Source organism: Cnephaeus nilssonii, assembly GCF_951640355.1.
Source record: "Cnephaeus nilssonii genome assembly, chromosome: 13".
In the NCBI taxonomy this organism is placed as follows: domain Eukaryota; kingdom Metazoa; phylum Chordata; class Mammalia; order Chiroptera; family Vespertilionidae; genus Cnephaeus; species Cnephaeus nilssonii.
In genome coordinates, this window is record NC_137084.1 from 2,677,060 (window position 1) to 2,695,928 (window position 18,869).

The 18,869-nt window shown below is 63.7% G+C and overlaps 1 protein-coding gene across 1 annotated transcript; it reads left to right on the forward strand.

Moving 5' to 3' along the window:
* The first annotated feature begins 10,662 nt into the window (after nt 1–10,662).
* Nucleotides 10,663–12,716, forward strand: LRRC10B (leucine rich repeat containing 10B). The gene has a single exon (XM_079789510.1). It carries the CDS (start codon nt 10,894–10,896, stop codon nt 11,770–11,772), a length of 879 nt encoding a protein of 292 aa, XP_079645636.1. The 5' UTR covers nt 10,663–10,893; the 3' UTR covers nt 11,773–12,716.
* Nucleotides 12,717–18,869: the final 6,153 nt, after the last annotated feature.

Genomic DNA, 18,869 nt, shown 5'->3' on the forward strand with positions numbered 1-18,869 from the left:
ACAGGCACACACAGCACATCAACACGCACAGACACAGACACACAAAACAGCGGGACAGACTCCGGACAGACACCCCCCATCCACTTCTCATCCCCCCATCGGTGTCTCCTTACAGCTCGTGTTCCCTGCTCACCCTCCTCTCTGGCCCAGGAGGAGATAGGGTGTCGGGGACACTGGAGCCTGATTACACCCTCTCTCTGCCCCCCCCGCCCCCCCCATGGTCCTGCACCCAGTTTCCAGGCCCGGGAGCTGGGGCTGCCTCGTGGTTTCCTGGGCTGGAGGTGTGGACCCCACCAAGGGGCGGGGGCTGAGCAGCCCCGGTGATCCCTTAGGGCAGTGGTCGGCAAACTCATTGGTCAACAGAGCCAAACATCAACAGGACAACTATTGACATTTCTTTGGAGAGCCACATTTTTTAAACTTAAACTTCTTCTAACGCCACTTCTTCAAAATAGACTCGCTCAGGCCGTGGTATTTTGTGGAAGAGCCACACTCAAGGGGCCAAAGAGCCGCATGTGGCTCGAGAGCCGCCGTTTGCCGACCACGGCCTTAGCCGGTCTCCTCCCCTGCAGCCTCTCTCCAGGCAGCTCATCCTGGGCCCGCAGCTCATCAGGCAGCCCAGGGCGTGGGGTGGCAGGAAGGGGGTCTGGGAGGGGCCAATGCCGAGCCTGGGTGGCTCTGCCCTCCACAGGGTGAGAGCCTGGATTTCCCATCTCCCAGAGGAGCGTGTGGGCGTGGGGAGGTGCAGGGACTCTCCCAGTGCAGCCGGGAGGGCAGCGGGCGGGGCCTGCCGGAGGGGCCACTGCTCTCCCCTCACACGGTGCCCAGCTTCGGACCAGTCCCCACCAAGCTGCCCCGCAGTGGCCCGGCGGCCTCACATTTCAACCTTGACCCCAGGTTGGCCCAAAGCCGGGGTTGGGTCAGTGCTGCGTGGGTCACGGGTGTCGCCAGGCAGGAGGGGTGAGCGCCCCCCCTGTGGTGCTCAGGTCACTGAGACAGTTAAAGGGACAGGCCTTCGCCACGTCCCCCCCCACCCTGTGCTGCCAGGTGAGTGGGCACTGACAGTGCGGCTTCATCTGGGGACACCCGTCCCCTCGCCCCTCTGAGACGGGAGCCTCTGGTCCATTTCCTCCCCCGGCCCAGGCTGCAGGCTGGAGCTGGCCAGGCCAGGGCTCTGGAGTCAGACGTCCTGGGTTCGCATCCCAGCTCCTCACCCTGCAGCTGCTTCCTGCCGGCAGCTGTGGCGGCCGCCCGGGCGTCTGGTCTGAGCTGCCGCGAACAGCAGTGCCCACCCGCTGGGCTACACGAGCCGACGTGGAAAGTGCTGAGCTCGCTCACGAGCAGGAGCTGCCTTGCCGCGGGGGCGGAGGGAGCAGACCGAGGTGGGGTGGGGACTTGAGCGAGGCCACACGCCGGCGCAGGGTCTGGCCTTCACCGCCTCCTGCTTGGCCCTGGACAGGGCCCTCAGCACCTTCCTGGGGAGCAGGCCCCCTCCTGCCTGGGAGAGCCTGGGGTGACCCCAGGAGGCCTAGGCTGCCCCCCGAGGGCACCTCTGCCGGGCCTCCGGGACGCTGCCTGCCCCTCCCTCCACCTGCAAACCGGGCGAGTCCCTCCTTCCCGCGGGTGCCATTTGTGCCAATTGTGCCAACGGTGCCAACTGCAGCTGCTGCCAAGGCGCCAGGACGTTCTGGAGGCCACTCCGAGGCACAATGACGATGATTAGCCTTCATTACGCCCACAGCGTCCGGGGCGGGGATTTTCCGTGGGCCTCGTCTTTTCAGTGAACACAGAGGGGCCTCCCTCTGGGGGGAGTCTGGGGACACAGGTGGGTGCTGCGCGGATGGCTCGCTGTGGGGTGTGGAGCCCCGAGGGCTGACGGGACGGCAGGATCGGGACAGACGCTGGGTGCCACTTCTGACGCACACGGACACGCGTGAGGCTGCCCCTCGTCGTGGCACGGTGGCCGCGGAAGCTGACAGGCACCATCTGGCCTGGGTCACCCGGTGACAGGCAGGGCCCCCGGCTCCCGGGCTGGCCAGCTGGCCCGCTGGGAAAAGGGACGGTCCGTGGGAACTGGAGGCCGGGTGGCGGGAGGCCCTGGCGGGAGGCGGCAGGAGGGTGGGTACGCGCACGCACAGATGGAGGGCCCGAACTCGAAATCCCACCCCCGATTTCCTCTCTGCCGTCTGGAGGGCCCCCCATTCCCGCGGAGATGTTCCCCGAACAGCCAAATATGCAAGGACGGCCAGACGCCCCCCCGCCCCCCACGTCCTCTGCTAGGCTTGGAGGGGTCTGTGGGGGTCTCCAGGGCTGCCGCCGATCCGTCTTGCTTTTCCAGATGCTGCCACACACAGGGCTCCGCCAGGAAGGCTCTGGAGCCATAAAACTTCACCCCGGAAGGAGCGCGGTGAGAACCAGGTCCAGCTGAGTCAGACACGGAGCGCACTCCCCTAGCCCCCCCCCCCCCCACACACACACACTTAGTGTGCGCTCAGGCCTCTGCTCCCAGCACAGGCCTTTCCCATCACATCACAGAACCGGGCGGGGGGGGGGGGTGCGGGGGGGCAGGGGAGGGGTGATGAGAAGTGGGCCTGAAGCTTCCTGGGAGAGCCAGGCATCACGCTCGCAGCCCGTGGTGAGCATGGGGTGTTGCTTTCTTCTGCTGAAGCAAAGGGGCGAGTGTGCGTGTGTGTGCGCGTGCAGGTCTCCTTGCCCTGGGGTCCCCCAGATATACCTGGGGCTTTCGCATGCCCCTCAGGCTCAGCCCAAAGCAGGCAGGGCCGGGACTCCTTTGCCAGCGGCATCTGCCTTCAGGGGTGCCGCTCGGCCCCTCTCTCCCACCCGCCGAGGAGCTGTCATCGCCTGCTGGGTGGGATTGCGGCTTCTGTGAGGACGCACGCTTCCCCGCGCCGGGCGTGCAGCAGCAGCTCCCTGCTCGCCAAGTTCAAAGCCGGGCGCTTGGACCCACACCGAAGGCGCCTCTCCCCAAACCAGCTCTTGCTCGGCCATAGTCTCAGCGCGGGCTGCAGAGCCTCCGTGCGACTCAAAGCCACGGGTCTGACTTTGTCCCGAGTTTCCCTTGGAGAGCTGAGCGCAGGGAGAACGGAGGGGGCCAGTGGGGGCCAGGACACTGTCTGGGGTGGAGCGGGCGGCCTACCTCACAGTGGTGACCCCGGGTCCCGATCGCCTTCATCATAACCCTTCAGGAGAGCGTGACCGCCCGTTCCCGGGCCAGGACTACGGTGGGGTGAGCCGGGCACTTCCCCAGGCGTGAAATTTAGTGTCAAAAACGAGTAATCCAGATTTTCTTTAAAAAAAAAAGCTTAATGCAACCATTAAAAAAATTGAAAAAAAATCTATGATGAACAAAATATAAAAACTTTTTCTCCCCCAAATTTTATTGACTTCAGAGAGGAAGGGAGAGGGAGAGGGAGAGAGAGAAGGAAGCATCAATAATGAGAATCAGGGATCGGCTGCCTCCTGCACGCCCCCCACTGGGGATGGAGCCCACAACCTGGGCATGTGCCCTGACCCGGAATCGAACCATGACCTCCTGGTTCCTAGGTTGATGCTCAACCCCTGAGCCACGCCGGCTGGGCCAAAGCATAAACACTTTAAATACAGACAGAACTAGTACTACTGCTCTCTCCTTTTGCCACGGACTCCACTATGGCCCAGCACAGCACCGGCACTGATCCATCTTTATTACATGAAACTATTCTTTATCTTGATGGCTGGGTTTTTTGCCGCCCCTTAAATTCTGTGCCTGGGGCAAGGGCCCTGCTCACCTCACCCTAGTCCCACTTCAGACTCACTCCTTAGCTGTGAGAATCGAGGTTCGGAGAGGGTGTGTGAGTAGCTCAGGTGGACCAGACGCCCCAGAGAACCTGTGGGACGGAGGGTTCCTGCTCACTCCCTCAGCACATGCTGGCTAAGGAGGTGCCAGGCAGCAGGCACCCGGCCGAGTACATAGAACATCACCGAACACTGTTCCTACCCTCATGGAGCTTGTATCTCAGTACAGAGGAAACAGACTTCAAATAACAGGAAGTTAGCTAGTTATGCAATTATAATTGGAATAAGTACTTTGAAGGAGAAATGTGGGAATTCAAGAATGTATAACACGGGAGCTTGGTGTGCTGGAAGAGATCTGGAAGGATTCTCTGAGAGAGGGAGGTTTCCACTGAAACGGTAAGGGATAAGCAATGGGAGCCAAGCAGAGCGGGGAGAAGAGGGACCAGCATGTGCAAAGGTCCTGGGGTGGAATGCAGCTGGTGCATTTGAGAAAGTGAGAGGAAATGTCTTGGTCAGTCTGGGATGATTCTGTAACAAACAACCCTAAGTCTAAACGGCTGAATATGTTCATTAACAAATCAACAAACGACAAGTGCTGGCGAGGATGCGGAGAAAAAGGAACCCTCTTGTACTGCTGGTGGGAATGCAGACTGGCGCAGCCACTGTGGAGAACAGTATGGAGTTTCCTCAAAAAGTTAAAAATGGAACTCCCATTTGACCCAGTGATCCCACTTCTAGGAATATATCCCAAGAAAACAGAAACACCAATCAGAAAGGATATATGCTCCCCTATGTTCATAGCAGCACAATTCACCATAGTTAAGATTTGGAAACAGCCTAGGTGCCCATCAGTGGATGAGTGGATTAGAAAATTGTGGTACATCTACACAATGGAATACTACGCTGCTGTAAAAAAGGAGTTCCTACCATTTGCAGCAGCATGGATGGAACTAGAGAGCATTATGCTAAGCGAAATAAGCCAGTCAGAGAGAGATAAATATCACATGATCTCACTCACTTATGGATAATAAAGAACATTAAAACCGGATGAACAAAAAGATAGATACAGAGGCAGAGAAGCATCGAACAGACTGTCCAACCTATGAGGGGAGGTGGAAGGGGTGAGGGGGTAAGAGATCAACCAAAGGACTTGTATGCATGCATATGAGCATAACCAATGGACACAAGAGAATAGGGTAGTGAGGGCGTGTGCTGGGGGGTGGGAGTGGCCAGGGGAGGTCAATGGGGGGCAAAAGGAGACTCATGTAATACGTTAAACAATAAAGAATTTAAAATTTAAAAAAATGGCTGAATGTGTTAACATTTATTTCTCATTTGCTTCACAGTCTAATGTGGGTCAGAGAGCTCATCTCCACGTGGTGACTCAGGGATCCAGTTCCTGCTCACCTTTGACACAGCAGAAAATAGAGGTGGAAGATTGTGCATGAATGTGGCATGTGTTACTTCTGCCCACATCTGTTGGCCCAGGGCTCCCCCCAGGGTCCAACCCCATCAGCATGCTAGTGCCCAGGAAGACATCAATTGGTGACTCTTGGCTGCCCCCTGCCACAGGGAGGGGGACCAGGCCAGGTCAGTCCCTGGCCGTCATGGCAGGACCTGGGTCTGTGGTCTTGGAGCAGAAGATCCAGCTTGAACTTGGCCACAGGCCTAGGAAGGTGTGAGGGCAGCTGCCAGCCGTGCCCACTGTGGTCTCTTCCAAGAGGAAGGAGCCAGCGTGTCAGAACGCATTTTGGAACATGGAGGCCTCCCAGAACCCATTAGGACGGTCAAGTGTCTGTCCTCGGCGTGGAGGTGTGTCCCGGCATGGAGGCGTGTCGGGCACCACGTCAGCTTCCCTCCCTGGCCTCTGCTGCTCCAGCTCTTGTGTCCCTGGGAGGGCTGGGGAGGACTCTTAGCTTTCAGCACACCAGCCAGGTCGCTCTCAAGAGCTCTGGTTTCGGGGAACGTGATCCCCAGGGTGTTTGTGGCCTCCAGTTTCTCGGGGGTCTGGGGCGCAGGGTGGCAGCGGCCGAGCCAGCCTCGTGAGCTTGGCTGTCTAGGAAGGGCTCTGGGCCAGTGGTGGCCCGGGCAGTGCCTGCAACTTGCTAATGGGCAAACCCTGAGCCCAGAGCCCAGCCCTAGACTGACCCTGGCCTTGGCGGCCTCTTTGCTCTGCCTTCCTGCGTCTGCTTTGGGGTTCTGAGGCTTGCTTTGTGGGGTCTAGGATGCTCTCAGTTGGGCAAACACGCTGAGTCCTGGGGCTTGGGGTCAAAGTGTCCAAGCAGGGCAGTTCTGGAAATCTTTGCAGGATGAGGGCGAGCACGGGGCATCCGGGGTGGTTTCTGTAATTTCCCCCAGCTGAGCGAGGCTATGTGCCATGGGGGTCCAGGCTTTGCAATATGATGGACTGGGTTTGCATCCTGGCCTTGCCCTTGCCAGCTGTGTGGCCTTGACCAAGCTACTTACCTTCTTCTTTTTTAAAAAAATTTTTTTTATTGATTTCAGAGAGGAAGAGAGAGAGAGAGAGAGAGAGAGAGAGAGAGAGAGAGAGAGAGAGGGAGAAAGAGAGAGAGAGGGAGAAAGAGAGAGAGAGAGAGAGATCAATGATGAGAATCATTGATCAGCTGCCTCCTGCACACCCCATACGGGGGGTTGAGCCTGCAATCCAGGCCTGTGCTCTTGACCAGAATCGAACCTGGGACCCCTCAGTCTGCAGGCCAATGCTCTATCCACTGAGCCACACCGGCTAGGGCAAGCTATTTGAATTGGTTGAACTGGTTTTCTCATCTGTGGAGCAGGGGAACTTAGCACCTGCTTGGCCACGGTGGGCAGGAAATGAAGTTCCTTTATCCCACACATACACACGGAGCGTCCTTACTGAGTGGGAGAGGACCAAGATTCCTGTGTGGCGAGGGGTATGAGTTGGACAAACGCCTTTCGCAACACCCCCCCACACACACACACATGTACACACACACACACACACACACACACACACACACCCCTTTCTTGCAGCAGCAGCCACAGGGATCCTGTGAAGATGTATGTCGGCTCATGCCATTCCTCTGCTCAAAGTGCCCCAGTGATCTCTCACCAAAGGTCAAAGTCAGAGCCTTCACGAAGACCCCCACCCCCGAGACGTCCTCTCTCTGCCATCTCCCTGCTGCCTGGGCTCCTTGCGGCTCCAGGGCACCCGGCACACTCCTGCCGGGGTCTCGGCACTGCCACCCCGTCCTGGAACACATGTGCCCCGGACATCTGCCTGCACGGCCTCTCCCTCTCCTCCCTCCCGGCCTTGCTCCAGTGCCGTCCCGGCCACGCCTGCTCCTGCCGGGCCTCCATCCGCTCTCTGTCTTGCGTTCCCTCCTCCACAGCCTGATCGATGCCTGGCACAGTGGGAAATGCCTCTTGTCGATTATCTCCACTGGCAGGAATGTAAGTCCCGCAGAGGCAGGGTTTCGGGGTCTATTAACATGCTCACATTCATAGTCACCGCCCTGGTCCAGCCACACGAGCAGGGCCGTACTGTTTGGTGAGTGAGTACCGGCATGCAGGCGAGGACTCGCATTCTGGGGGTGCAGGTACGAGGGGGCGTGGCATGAAGGCACTTTGCTTTTTTTGCCAAATGAGGGACTGGGGCGAGGTCCCCAGGAGCCCATGAACCCGTGGGAGCTGTGGCATCACGGGGGGTCCTGCCTCCTGTGCTTTCCGGGGACGAGCGCCCCAGCTCCCTGCAGACAGTTAGCAGAGCCTGTGATCTCCTCGGAGCTGAGCTCCCGCCCTCGCTGACCTTTCCCGGTCGGCTCTAACAGGCTCACATCCCTGCCTGCTAAGGACCCGGGATGCGAACACTCCATGACCTTGCTCAGCTCTCAGCAGCCACCAGGGTCAGCGGGTGAGGGTGGGGGGCGTGTGGGGACGCGGGAGGGAAGACAAAGGGGACTTCTATATTACATGTGCTGTTTCCTTCCTGCTCCTAAAAGAGAAAGTGGATTTAAAGCGAGGGTGACAAAATGTGTGGGCCCTCACAGGCACGGGGGGGTGTCTGTCACAGAGAGCTTCGTCCTTTTCTGCGGGTCAAATTTCTGCAACAAAATACGGACTCGGAGGTGGGCAGGCGTGACAGCTTATGATCAGGGATGGCGAGGCCGTTTCTGGGGACCCGAGGGACCCGGACTCCGGGCAGTGCAGTGGGGGAACGGGCAGAGGGTGGCGGAGTCTGGGCCCACTCCTATCGCTGTGGGAGCCCCCTCTCCTCCCCTGCTCCCCGCCCCGGCTCTCAGTTTCCTGCCGTCCCGGGGAGTGGGAAAAGGCTGAGAGGCCCCGTGCTGGGGATGGAGCTAATTCATTAGTGACGCCTCAACAAGAACTGGGCGCCCGCGGTGCCAGCGTGATTCATCAGCGTGATTGCCCGCTGCCAGCCTGCGTGGGCCGGGATGCCAGCACATTTTACCTGTACCCACCGAGGAGGACCTGGTGGGAGGCGGAGGTACAGCACCGAGCGAGAGCACGAAAAGGCTGGAGAAAGGAGAGGGCTGGTCCCCGCGCCCCGGAACCAGGACGCTCTGCGGGGGGTGCTGGAGAGGAGGGCATGTGGCGCCTGCCCGCGCAGGCAGAGCCCGGGAGGGCCGCCTGGTGCTGGGGTGCCAGCTCCAAGCATGTGGTGAGGGGGGCTGCTGGGCTCCCTCCTCCACAGCGGATGTTCCCTCAGGGGGCATCTGTTTGCGGGGCAGCAGGGGGTGGGGGGGCACTCAGCCTCACCCATCAGCTTGGCTGGGTTTTCCTCCGGGAAGATCTCCCCAAGGAGCAGAAGGGAGAGCTGCCTGGGGGCTTGGGTGAGGCCTGGAAGGAGTGAGAAGGCCCTCTGGCTAAGGCCAGGCCCTCCCACCCCCCAGCTCTGGAGTCGGGGCTGCGCTGACTCTCTGCCTGGGTCCCCTCCCTGCCTCTGAGGTCCTGTGTGCGTCTCACCCGTTTCCATCCCAAGACAGGGGTCCCGGGCTGGTTCCTGGCTGCAGCAATGCCTGCCTCCGTGTCCCCGCCACCCCTAGCCGTTACCACTGCTCCTGCTCCTTTATCCCACACGCACATGGCGTGTCTGAGCAAACCGAGTCAGGAGCGACAGGAGTGCACACTGCATGACTCCCTCTACGTGGAACTCGAGAACAGGCCCCGCTGACCCGTGACGAGCGAGGTCAGGGTCACGGCTGTCCCCGGGCGGTGGGAGTGGACGGTAAGAGGCACCAGGGGACTCTGAGTGATGGCAATACTACACGGCTGTTCACATCTGTCAAAGCTCAAACGGCATCCCTGGCCGGTGTGGCTCAGTGGATAGAGCCTGCGGACTGAAGGGTCCCAGGTTCGATCCCATTCAAAGGCATGTGCCCGGGTTGTGGGCTCCATCCCCCTGCTAGGGGGCGTGCAGGAGGCAGCGGATCAATGTTTCTCTTTCATCATTCTTCCTCCCTCTCCCTTCCTCTCTGAAATCAATAAAAATACATTTAAGAAAAAACTGTACACATATGTGGCCCACGCATGTCACTGTATGCAAAAGATACCTGCCATGTGCCAGGCCCCAGGCCAGCAGGGCACACTCCTCTTGTGAGCGCCTAGGAGAGGGGGTGTGGCTCTTGTCCTGGAGGCCCCCCCCCTCCGTCTCAGCCTGCAGTGGGGGTGGGGTGGGGTGGGTCCAAGGGCAGGGTGCTGCCAGTCCCAAGGTCACACGGAGGACAGAGGAGGCCAGGCCTGCTCCCTGGGGCCGCTTCCCTCTTACTCGTTAGGGATGAATAAGGCCAAGGCACCAGGGGAGCGGCTCCCTGCGGGAACGTCCCTCGCCCGCCCGCCCGAGGCGCAGTGACTGCTCCACTTCCTGGCGGGGTCCGCGGCCAGGAGCACAGGCCGAGACCACACGCCACCTGGCCTCAAGCCCCAGCCACTCCCCCGCCGGTGGGGTGACCTTGGGCAAGTCACTCCGCTCATCCAGCCTCTCAGAGCCTCCTCCCTTCACCTTTAAAATGGGGGTAAAGAAGGTACCTGCCCCATAGGACGTCGCCAGGGTCCCGTGCAAGGAGTGCTGGGCACGCGCCGGCTCGCCACCCCGGGGAGCGAGCCTTCCAGCCGGAGCTTTGGCTCCGAAGGGGCGGGAGAGGCGGAGGCGGGAGCATGCGCAACAGGCCGTCCGGAGTGGAAGTGGTCCTGGCGGGTGGCGCTCAGGCGCTCAGGTGCCGGGTCCTGCGGCCACACACGGCCCGAGCGTCGCAGGAGGGACCGGCGGGAGGCGGTGCGCGCGCACCGAGGAGGAACCTGCTGGGCGAGGCGGGTGTCCCGGCGCGGACGGGGCGGGGCCAGGCTCCGAGTCCCCGAAAGTCCTCCGATGGGGCCCGCCGTGAGAAGGGCCCGGCGGCGGCACTGCTCCGGGTCACCGCCCTGAAGTGACCCTCGCGGGGAAGCTGGTCGCGTGCGGCGGGAGCGAAGGGGCCGGCGGTGACCGCCATCCTCAGCCCCCTCTCCAGAACCACGTGTCCGGAGTCCGGTTGGCGCGCCGGCGTTTCCTGGCCTTCGCTCCCTTCTTCTCGGACTTGCCGGTCTGGGCGCCAATGACCGCCAACCGAGCGGCTCGCTGCGACGGGCGAGCGTCGGAGGGCGGGTCCGTGCCCGCATGACGCCGGGCTCGGGGGGCGCGGCCCCGGGGTTCCCTCGGCCCGCGCTGGCCGGCGCCCGGACCCCGGCACTGGTAGCTCCTTGGCCCCGCCCCGCCCCGCCCTCCCTCCGCCTCATTGGCAGCCGCGTCGGGGGTTGCCAGGGCGACGGGTCGCTTAGCTGCGAGTCAGAGCTAACCCGAGCCAGTCCGCCGGCGTCGGGAGCCGGGGAGGCCAGAGGGCGAGCCTCCGAGCGCAGCGCCCCGAGGCTGGGCCCCAAGCGGGTGCCTCCTTTCGGCCGCGCACGGCCCCCCTCCCGGCGCAGGGGCAGGCCGGGGCGGGGGGCCCCCGGAGCCGAGGCGGCCTCGGCCCCGTCGGGGAGACCAGGGGGCGACCAGGGCGGAGCGATGCCGAGCGGCGGCGGCGGCGGCGGCGGCAGCGGCCCCGGTCGGGGCCCGTGACCATGGGCATCGCCGAGTCCACCCTGGACGAGCTGCCGTCGGATGCGGAGGAGCAGCTGCGCCACGGCGAGCAGCAGCTGGAGCTGAGCGGGCGGCGGCTGCGGCGGCTGCCCAGCGCCGTGTGCACGCTGAGCCGCCTGGAGAAGCTGTACGTGAGCGGCACGGGGCTGCGCGAGCTGCCGGAGGAGATCGAGGAGCTGCGCGAGCTGCGCATCCTGGCGCTGGACTTCAACAAGCTGGAGCGCCTGCCCGACGGCCTGTGCCGCCTGCCGCGCCTCGCGCGCCTCTACCTGGGCGGCAACCGGCTGCTGGCGCTGCCCGGCGACTTCGCCCAGCTGCAGAGCCTGCGCTGCCTCTGGATCGAGGGCAACTTCCTGCGGCGCTTCCCGCGGCCGCTGCTGCGCCTGGGGGCGCTCCAGTCGCTGCAGATGGGCGACAACCGGCTGCGCGCGCTGCCCGCCGACCTGCCGCGCATGACGGGCCTGCGTGGCCTCTGGCTCTACGGCAACCGCTTCGAGGAGTTCCCTCCCCCGCTGCTGCGCATGGGCCGCCTGCACATCCTCGACCTGGACCGCAACCGCCTGGGCGGCTTCCCGGACCTGCGCCCGCTGCGCTCCCTGCGCGTCTTCTCCTACGACCACAACCCGGTCACCGGGCCGCCGCGCGTCGCCGACACCGTCTTCCTCGTGGGCGAGGGCGCCGTGGAGCGCATGGCCGAGCGCGACGAGCCCGTCCCCCGGCGGCCACCCCGGCGGCCGGCGCGGGCCTTCGAGGATGACGAGGAAGAGGACCTGCTCATCGGGGGCGGGGGCTCCCGGGCCCTGGGGCCCCCGGGGGGCAGCCTGCGCACCCTGGACGCCGCTCCAGGACTGGGCACCTGAGCCTGTACTCTGGGTGATGGACTTCGGCCGCCCTGGGAGGAGGGCCTCCGGGGAGCTCCGTGGGAGCGGTGGGCAGAGCAGGGGCCACTTTGGGGGAGATGCCGGGAACAGGCAGGCCTGGGGGCCATCTTCAGACAGTCCTGGGCAGTCGTCTGACCAGGAAGCACCGGCTCCAGCCAGCCCCCCCGTATCTGTGTGGGGCCCCCGCCAGCGGCACTGACAACACAACAGAGAGGCCAGCTTCCTCCGGAAACGGGGCCACTGCTGTCGGTGGAGCCAGCACCCGGCGGAGTGTGGACGCCCAGGTGCCCACCGCCTCCCGCCTCCTGGAGGTTGGCTCTCCCAGGCCCGCCGTCTGGCGCAGCAGCCCCTGCCTCTGGAAGGGTTACTGCTGCGAGGCAGGCCTGCCCTGGGAGGAGGGCCTGGCCGGGGCCGAGGCCTGCAGGGACCGGTGCCCAGGACAGAAGTGGGAAACCGGGATTGGGGCCCCCACACCGCAGCTGCCCTCGCCCCTCCACCGGGGCGCATTGGACATCCCTCCCTCCCCACCCCTCCCCCCAATTTGTTTGGGGAAGGGGGCTCAGGAGGCAGGGTCTGCTCCTCGCCTTGTATCCAGTTCTCTCCTCCCAGCTCGTGCCTGGAATCTGGCAGCGAAAGAAGCCTGTCCTCCCTCCCCCGCCCGAGCCTCCCAGCTGTCAAGGTTGACAAGCAGCCACTCTGCCTGCAGGCCTCCTGCACAGAGAGCGTGCGCGGGGCTGGGGAGGCGGCCCAGGCCTTTCCCACTGCCTGCACTCTCCATTCCCTTAAATGGGCACAGCCAGGGCGGCTGGCACGGCGGGCGCGGGGCACGGGACGAGCTGTGTGCCTCTACTCCGTCACCAGGGACAGCCTCAAGTGGGTGAGGAGGGGCCCTCACTCCCATTCCCGGGCCAGATCTTTCCCATCCGAGCAATAATGGGCGGGCGGGCGGGCGGGGCCGGGGACACTCAGGGACACGGTCGGGGCCGGGGCCCCACGTGGTGGTGGTTTCTTTAGGAAGAGGAAGAAAAACTGGCTGCAAGCAAATTACATTTCTTGGAGAAAGAATGTGCATTGCCCCACGCCTGTTTATTTATAAGCCCTGGGGGCACCGGCTCCCACTGCCGCGGGGCCCTGGCTCCCTCTGGCACTGCCCTCTGTCCCTGTGCCTCAGCTCCGAGGGAGACGTCTGGCCAACTGCCGCCTTCTGTCGGGGAACAAGCCCCAAGGCTTTGGCTGCTCAAGGCTGCTCCCATCGGTGCTGCGGCTCACCCTCTGCCGCCCAGCCCCAGCTCCGCCCCCTTCCTTGGTCTCCTCCAGGTTAACGCTCAGGTTCCCGACACCTAAGATGCTCCTGAGTCTTCCCCAAGCTGGCCTGGCCTTTCCCCACTCCTTCCCTGGTACTGAGTCACCGGGGGCTCCCCCCCCCCCCCGCCCCACCCCCCGTGACTCTGTTCTTCCCTCTTCCTCTCTTTCCCTCTTAGTTTCTTTTTATTCGGTTATGGTTTGACTTTCTCCCCTCATTGTCCTGAAAAAAAAAAAAAGTTAAAACTTTAAAGAAAGGAAGAAAATGGTAAAGCTCCAAGCCTAGAGGCCCATCTCCCATGAGATGCTGCTAGGCCACCATCACCATGGAGACAGGGCTGATGTCATACAAGGCCCAAAGGTCAGGCCTGGCCCAGCAGTTCTGCTGGCCACTGGGCTGGGCCTAGGTTGGGAGGCGGCTGGGGAGGGTCTGGAGCAGTCAGCTTGCCAGTGAGAGTGACGAACAGAAAGGGGGGAGCTGGGGGGGGGCTGCGTCCTGCTTGAGGAGGAAGAGGGGTCCGGGGCTGCTGCAGACGTGGACCCTCCTAGAGCTCCTCAGGTCCCCGCGCTCGCCCTGTGTGGCTCCTTCCGGACCAGTGCGCCTTCTCGGGGCCTGGGGACTTAGAGGAAGGACATGAGGCCTCGGGTCCCACAGGTCGGGGAGGAGTGGCAGCCGGCAAGAACGTCCTCTGACCCCGTGACCCCTGTCATGGCACCGGGGGAGTGCCCCTGGTCCTGGCATCAGAAGGCTTGGGTTCCAGTCCTCCGTCTATTGACTGAGTGACCTTGAGAGTGTCATGGCGCCCCCCGCCCTGGGCCTCAGGTCCTCCATCTGCACACAGGAGGTGGGCTTCTTTAGATCCGACTGCAGCTCAGGAATCCACGCACCCTGTCTGTCTGCCTTCCCTTTATGCAAATCTTAGATGCCGGGGAGCAGGGTGCGGGGCAGCCACCGTCACCACGAGTAACTGGTGGCACTGTGAGCCCCGGTGTCCTCCCTCTTCCTCTTCCTCTTCCTCTTCCTCTCCAGTCTGTTTCCCTGAAACTCTGTCCCTGCTGCACTCAGTCCAGAGCTCCAGGTCGGGCAAAGGCAGGCGATGAGGCCCCTGGGCCGCCCTGGGCCGGGCCCTGGCTTTGCTGCTCCCCGGCTCCACCATCAGGAGCCGGCTCCTCGGGGAGGGAGAGGCTGTTGCCAGGACAGCTTAACGTGGGGGCTGATGCCCAGCTGGAGAGCCCTTGGAGGGCCTGTCTCCCTGCGGAAATGGGGCGACCCGGGGAGGGAGGGGCTGTTGCCAGGACAGCTGGGCAGTACAGCTAGCCCCCCTCGGTGAGGAAGAGAGCACTGTGTTAGGAGTCCTAGGGCCCCTCCCCCACACCCAACTGCCCGTGCCTCCCTCCGGGGAGCGGGAGGAGGGGGTGATTTGGAGGGCCACTGGTAACACCACTGTGTCCGCAGGCTGAGGAGCTGTGCGGGGCAGTCAGCGGTGTGCGGGCCCCGGGGGGTGTGGTGGTGGGGCGGTTAGGAGGGCCTTGAGGAGTTGTGGTTGTGCCAGGCATGAGGGCAGAGGCCAAGGGAGTCGGCATCAGAGCAGGAAGGCAGGCAGTGGGGACGAGAGCAGAGCTGTGGCAGGGCAAGAGGCCGGCCCAGGGAGGGAGGGACCTGCCCATACAAGGGTGCTGGGCCTCCTAGCCCAGTGCTCAGTCCGTGGGCGCCAGGTCCCCTCTGGCCTTGGCGGGCAGTCAGGTCTGGGTGTGGGATGGGTGGCGGTTGTCAGTAGCCTGCTCCTCCTCCCTCCTGGACCCTCCTCCCCCGCAGCCAGACCTCCTGGCTGGCAGAGCAGCAGAGATGGGGGAGGGTGGACCCTTTCCTGGCTTTGTCACGCCACCCCCTCTTCCTGCCCCCCCGTCAGGAGCTTGGGCAAGCAGAGCAGGGTGCTGGGGACCGGGCCCTGCCCAGAAGTCGCCTCCTTGCCTCCCAGGCCTCCCACGCGCCTGCTCAGCCTCGGTCCCGTCGCTGCCGGAAGACACGTGGGCATCTCGTTCTGAGGATGGACGTTTATTAGCGCACCCAGGGGTGCCACACGGAACACAGATTGAGACAGGGATTCCTGCCCAGGGGGCTCACAGCTAAAGGAGACACAACAGACACGTGCACACAGGACACGGACGCACAGGCCACGGACACGGAGGGGGGCCGCTTCCAGGGGTGCGGACGGGAGAGGGGCCGCGGGCCGGGGCGCAGCGTGTTCAAGCATCGCCCTTTGGTGTGTCTGCGTGGGGAGCCGGGAGGGCGAGCGTGGCCAGGATGGCCTTCCCGAGCCCAGGAGGGATGCAGGAGAACGCGCCCCAGCGGGCAGCGGGCCGGCACCGGGCGGGCAGGGCCAGTCTGTGTGGGTGACGAGGGGCTAACGAAGTGAAGGCAGGAGAAGGAGGCAGGAAGTGCAGGCGAAGGCCGGAGCCCGCGGCGGGACGGAGCCCACGGCGGGAGGCCGGCCCCTCGGCTGGCGCTGTCCCTGCTGCAGGCCGGTTCCCGGGGCCATCTCCCCGCAAAGAGCTCCGGGAAGGGGCCCTCTGAGCTACTTACCTGACCCTCAGCCCCCCCCCCCCCCATCTCCGGGGCAGGGATCAGAAGAAAAAAGAAACCACCACCTTGTAACTGGCGTTTGCACAGGCGGCCAGACATGGTGGGAGGGGGGAGGGAGAAGGTGCAGCTTCCCGTGGGGGTCTCAGCGCTGCAGGAGGCAGCTGCTGGCCAGGGCCCGGGGAGCAGGGGGCGCGATGGCCCCCCACTCTGGGGTGGACACATGACAACCGAGGGCCCTCGTTCCCTCGTGCCTGTAACGGGGGTAGCACCGTCCCCGAGGTGCCCTGAGAGCGGCCCGGCGCTGTGTCCCCCCGCGGCCTGGGGGCGGGCGGCTGGATGGTTATTGCTCCTCTGTGGCCCGCGAGGCAGGAAGGAAATGGCCCCGAGGACCCTGGCCCGGTTCCCTCGGGCTGGGCTGGCCACGGGCTCTTTGGAGCTGGAGAGACTTTTCTAACCCGAAAGGACTCAACGCAGAAAGGGCGAGAAGCCACAGGCCCAGCCACCGGAGCAGGACCTCGAGGGCCAGGAAGGAGCCGCTGACCTGAACACAGCCGCCGTGGGGGAGGTCGGGCCCTGCTTCGGTCTGTCTGACCCGCCTGGGAGGGTGGCGAGGGTCCCCTGGGACGTGGGGGAGGGGATGTGGGACCAGGTGAGCTACGGGGTGCCCCTCAGACCTCACGGTGATGCCGCTCCTAACACGCCGTGCTTTAGGCCTGAGCCTGGAGCCGGCTGCTCCCTGGGCAGTGAGGGCTGACGGCCTCATCGCCAAGGTGACAAAACGAGGGGAGACTGCGCCCAGGCTCCCCACCCCTCCCTGCACTGCCTCTTCCCCTGGGAGGTGAGGGAGGTGAGGGAGGGCTGGGGGCTGGCCCCACGGAGGAAACAGCCGAGGCCGACTTTTCCACGATCCTTTATTAACCGGGACGGGCCGAGCCGCCAGAGCAGGCCGCCCCACAAAGGTATGGTTTGCGAAGAGGAAGTCTCGCTGGCTTAGAGGGTGCGCGTGGTGGAAGTTGTATGGTTCTTTTTTCCTTTTTTTTTCTTCGGTTTTTCATTCTTCTTGACTGCATTTTTTTTTTTTGTGACAGTGGGTTTTTTTTGTTTTGTTTTTTAAATAAAACACTTGCGCTCAAGGACTCCCAACACAATACAAACAACGGCTACCAGCCCCCACCCCTGGGCCCCAGCGGGTTGGGGGTCTGGGGCCCCCTCGCGTGTTTGTGGCTGTGTTCCTGGTGCGGGCACGGTGGGCAGGGGGAGGCCCTGGGCGGTGGGGTCTGTACAGCAGCGCCCTGGGGAGACGTCACAAGAAAGGGAACCTGGACAGGTAACGACTAAGTCTAGGGGCCCACGAAGACGGAGAGGACGCTCAGAAAGGGGCCGGGGACGCAGCGGAGGAGACAGGTGCGCCCAGGCCGCGCGCCCTGGAGGCGCCGTGGGGCGGGGCGGGCGGTGGGGAGGGGCCGGCGGGCCTTGCTTCCGGCTGCAGGAATAACACGCTGCTCGCGGGGAGCCCCTCCCAGTCCCCCCCACACACCGGCCCACACCTTGACCCCAGGTGGCGGCGGCCTCACAACCTCCCCTATGAGGTAGGTGAAGTATTGTTGCCATCATTTTACAGATGGGGAAACTGAGGCCCCGGGAGGGTGGGTGATTTGCCCAAGGTCCTGGGATGGCGGCAGGGCTCCGATGCCCACCCCCGTCCTCGTTCCCCCATTCCCTTGACCAGCCCCGCCCTCACCCCAGACCACCCGCCCTTGGCCCACCACCTGCGCCCCTCTCCTGCGTTCCGGCCGCGCGTCGGGGTGGGGGTAGGGGGGGAACCCCAGGTCAGACAGGGAACAGACACCGCGCAGAGATGCGTTCTGCATGTGATTGGCTGAGAACCCAGTGGGTGGGGCTGGGGGCGGGAGAAAGGCTGCATCTGCCCCGCCCACTCTTTGCAAATTAGTGCAACCCTCCCCCTCCCCCCGCCCCGCCCCGGGCTCTGCAGCGGCAGAGGGGGCCTGGGCCCGGCTCGCTCACTCGATCGCCTCCCGCGGGGTGCAGGGGCACAGGGCCCCCTCTGCCTGTGGAGACAGCACCCTCTCTTCGCTCCCCCACAGCCTCCGGAGCCCCCGCCCTCCCGTCCCCTCTGGGGGCTGGTCCCCAGCCCGCTCGGGGAGGACGGGGCAGACCCCCAGTTTAAGCAAAGCTACCCTAGAGAAACATGTGGGTTTACAAGGGATGGGGGCCCACCGACTGCGGGACCTTCCTCCGGCTCCTAGGCGCAGGGGTGCGACTCAATGACAGCAAGTTTGATCCGGGAAAAATGCTCCGCTCAGGGGGCGCCTGCGGAAGGAGGATGGTCCCCAAATGCCCACGCTGTGGCCACGCTCTGTGAACGGGGGCCCTGTCCAGAGTTCTCCTTTCCCGGGGTGCCGCCCCCGTCTGGGGCAGGCCTTGGTCCGAGAGCGCGGTCACCGACTGCGGTGTCCTGGCGCCACCTGGCGGTGGGTGCCGGGAATGTCTGGTCCCGGCTCGCGGACCCCCGGAATGGGAAGCCGTCATGTATCAATACCAGGCCCCCTAGGGGGATGCGCGGGCTTAAGCAGTGGGTAACCCCGAATCTGCTGTCGCCAAGGGGCCGGAATCGGCAGCAGCGGAGGCTGAGAAACCTCTGAACTCACCACATCCCTCCCCACCTCCTCCACTCACCCCTCACCTGTCCCTCCTCTCTTGGGCCCCGGAATTTTCCCTGCTTCCCTGCCCTGAACTGAGAAGGGGAGCAGGAGCTGCCCAGAAGGACAGGGAGCAGGGGGGAGGGGAGGAGACACTCCTGGAGAAGAATGGGAGATGCAGGAGCAGAGACGGTGACAGGGAAGGTGAGCAAGCAGGAGGATGGAGGGGGGCGGAGTGTGTGTGGGGGGTGGGGGTGGGGGCAGGTCTGCACGGACAGGGGGCGAGATGAAGGGGAAGGAAGTGAGACTCCGGTAGAATATTGCCAACGGGGCTGGGCTATGTGATCTGGGAAGAACAAGGGTGTCTCTGGAAGGAAGGGCGCAGGTGGGTCCTGGCGGAATGGGATGCATACAGTAGGTGCCTAAAGGTGGAATGGGATGCATACAGTAGGTGCCTAAAAGGTGAAACAATGTTCATGAGATGAATGACGTCAATGGGGAAGGAGCTACTGGAGAAGCCTGAGCAGAGA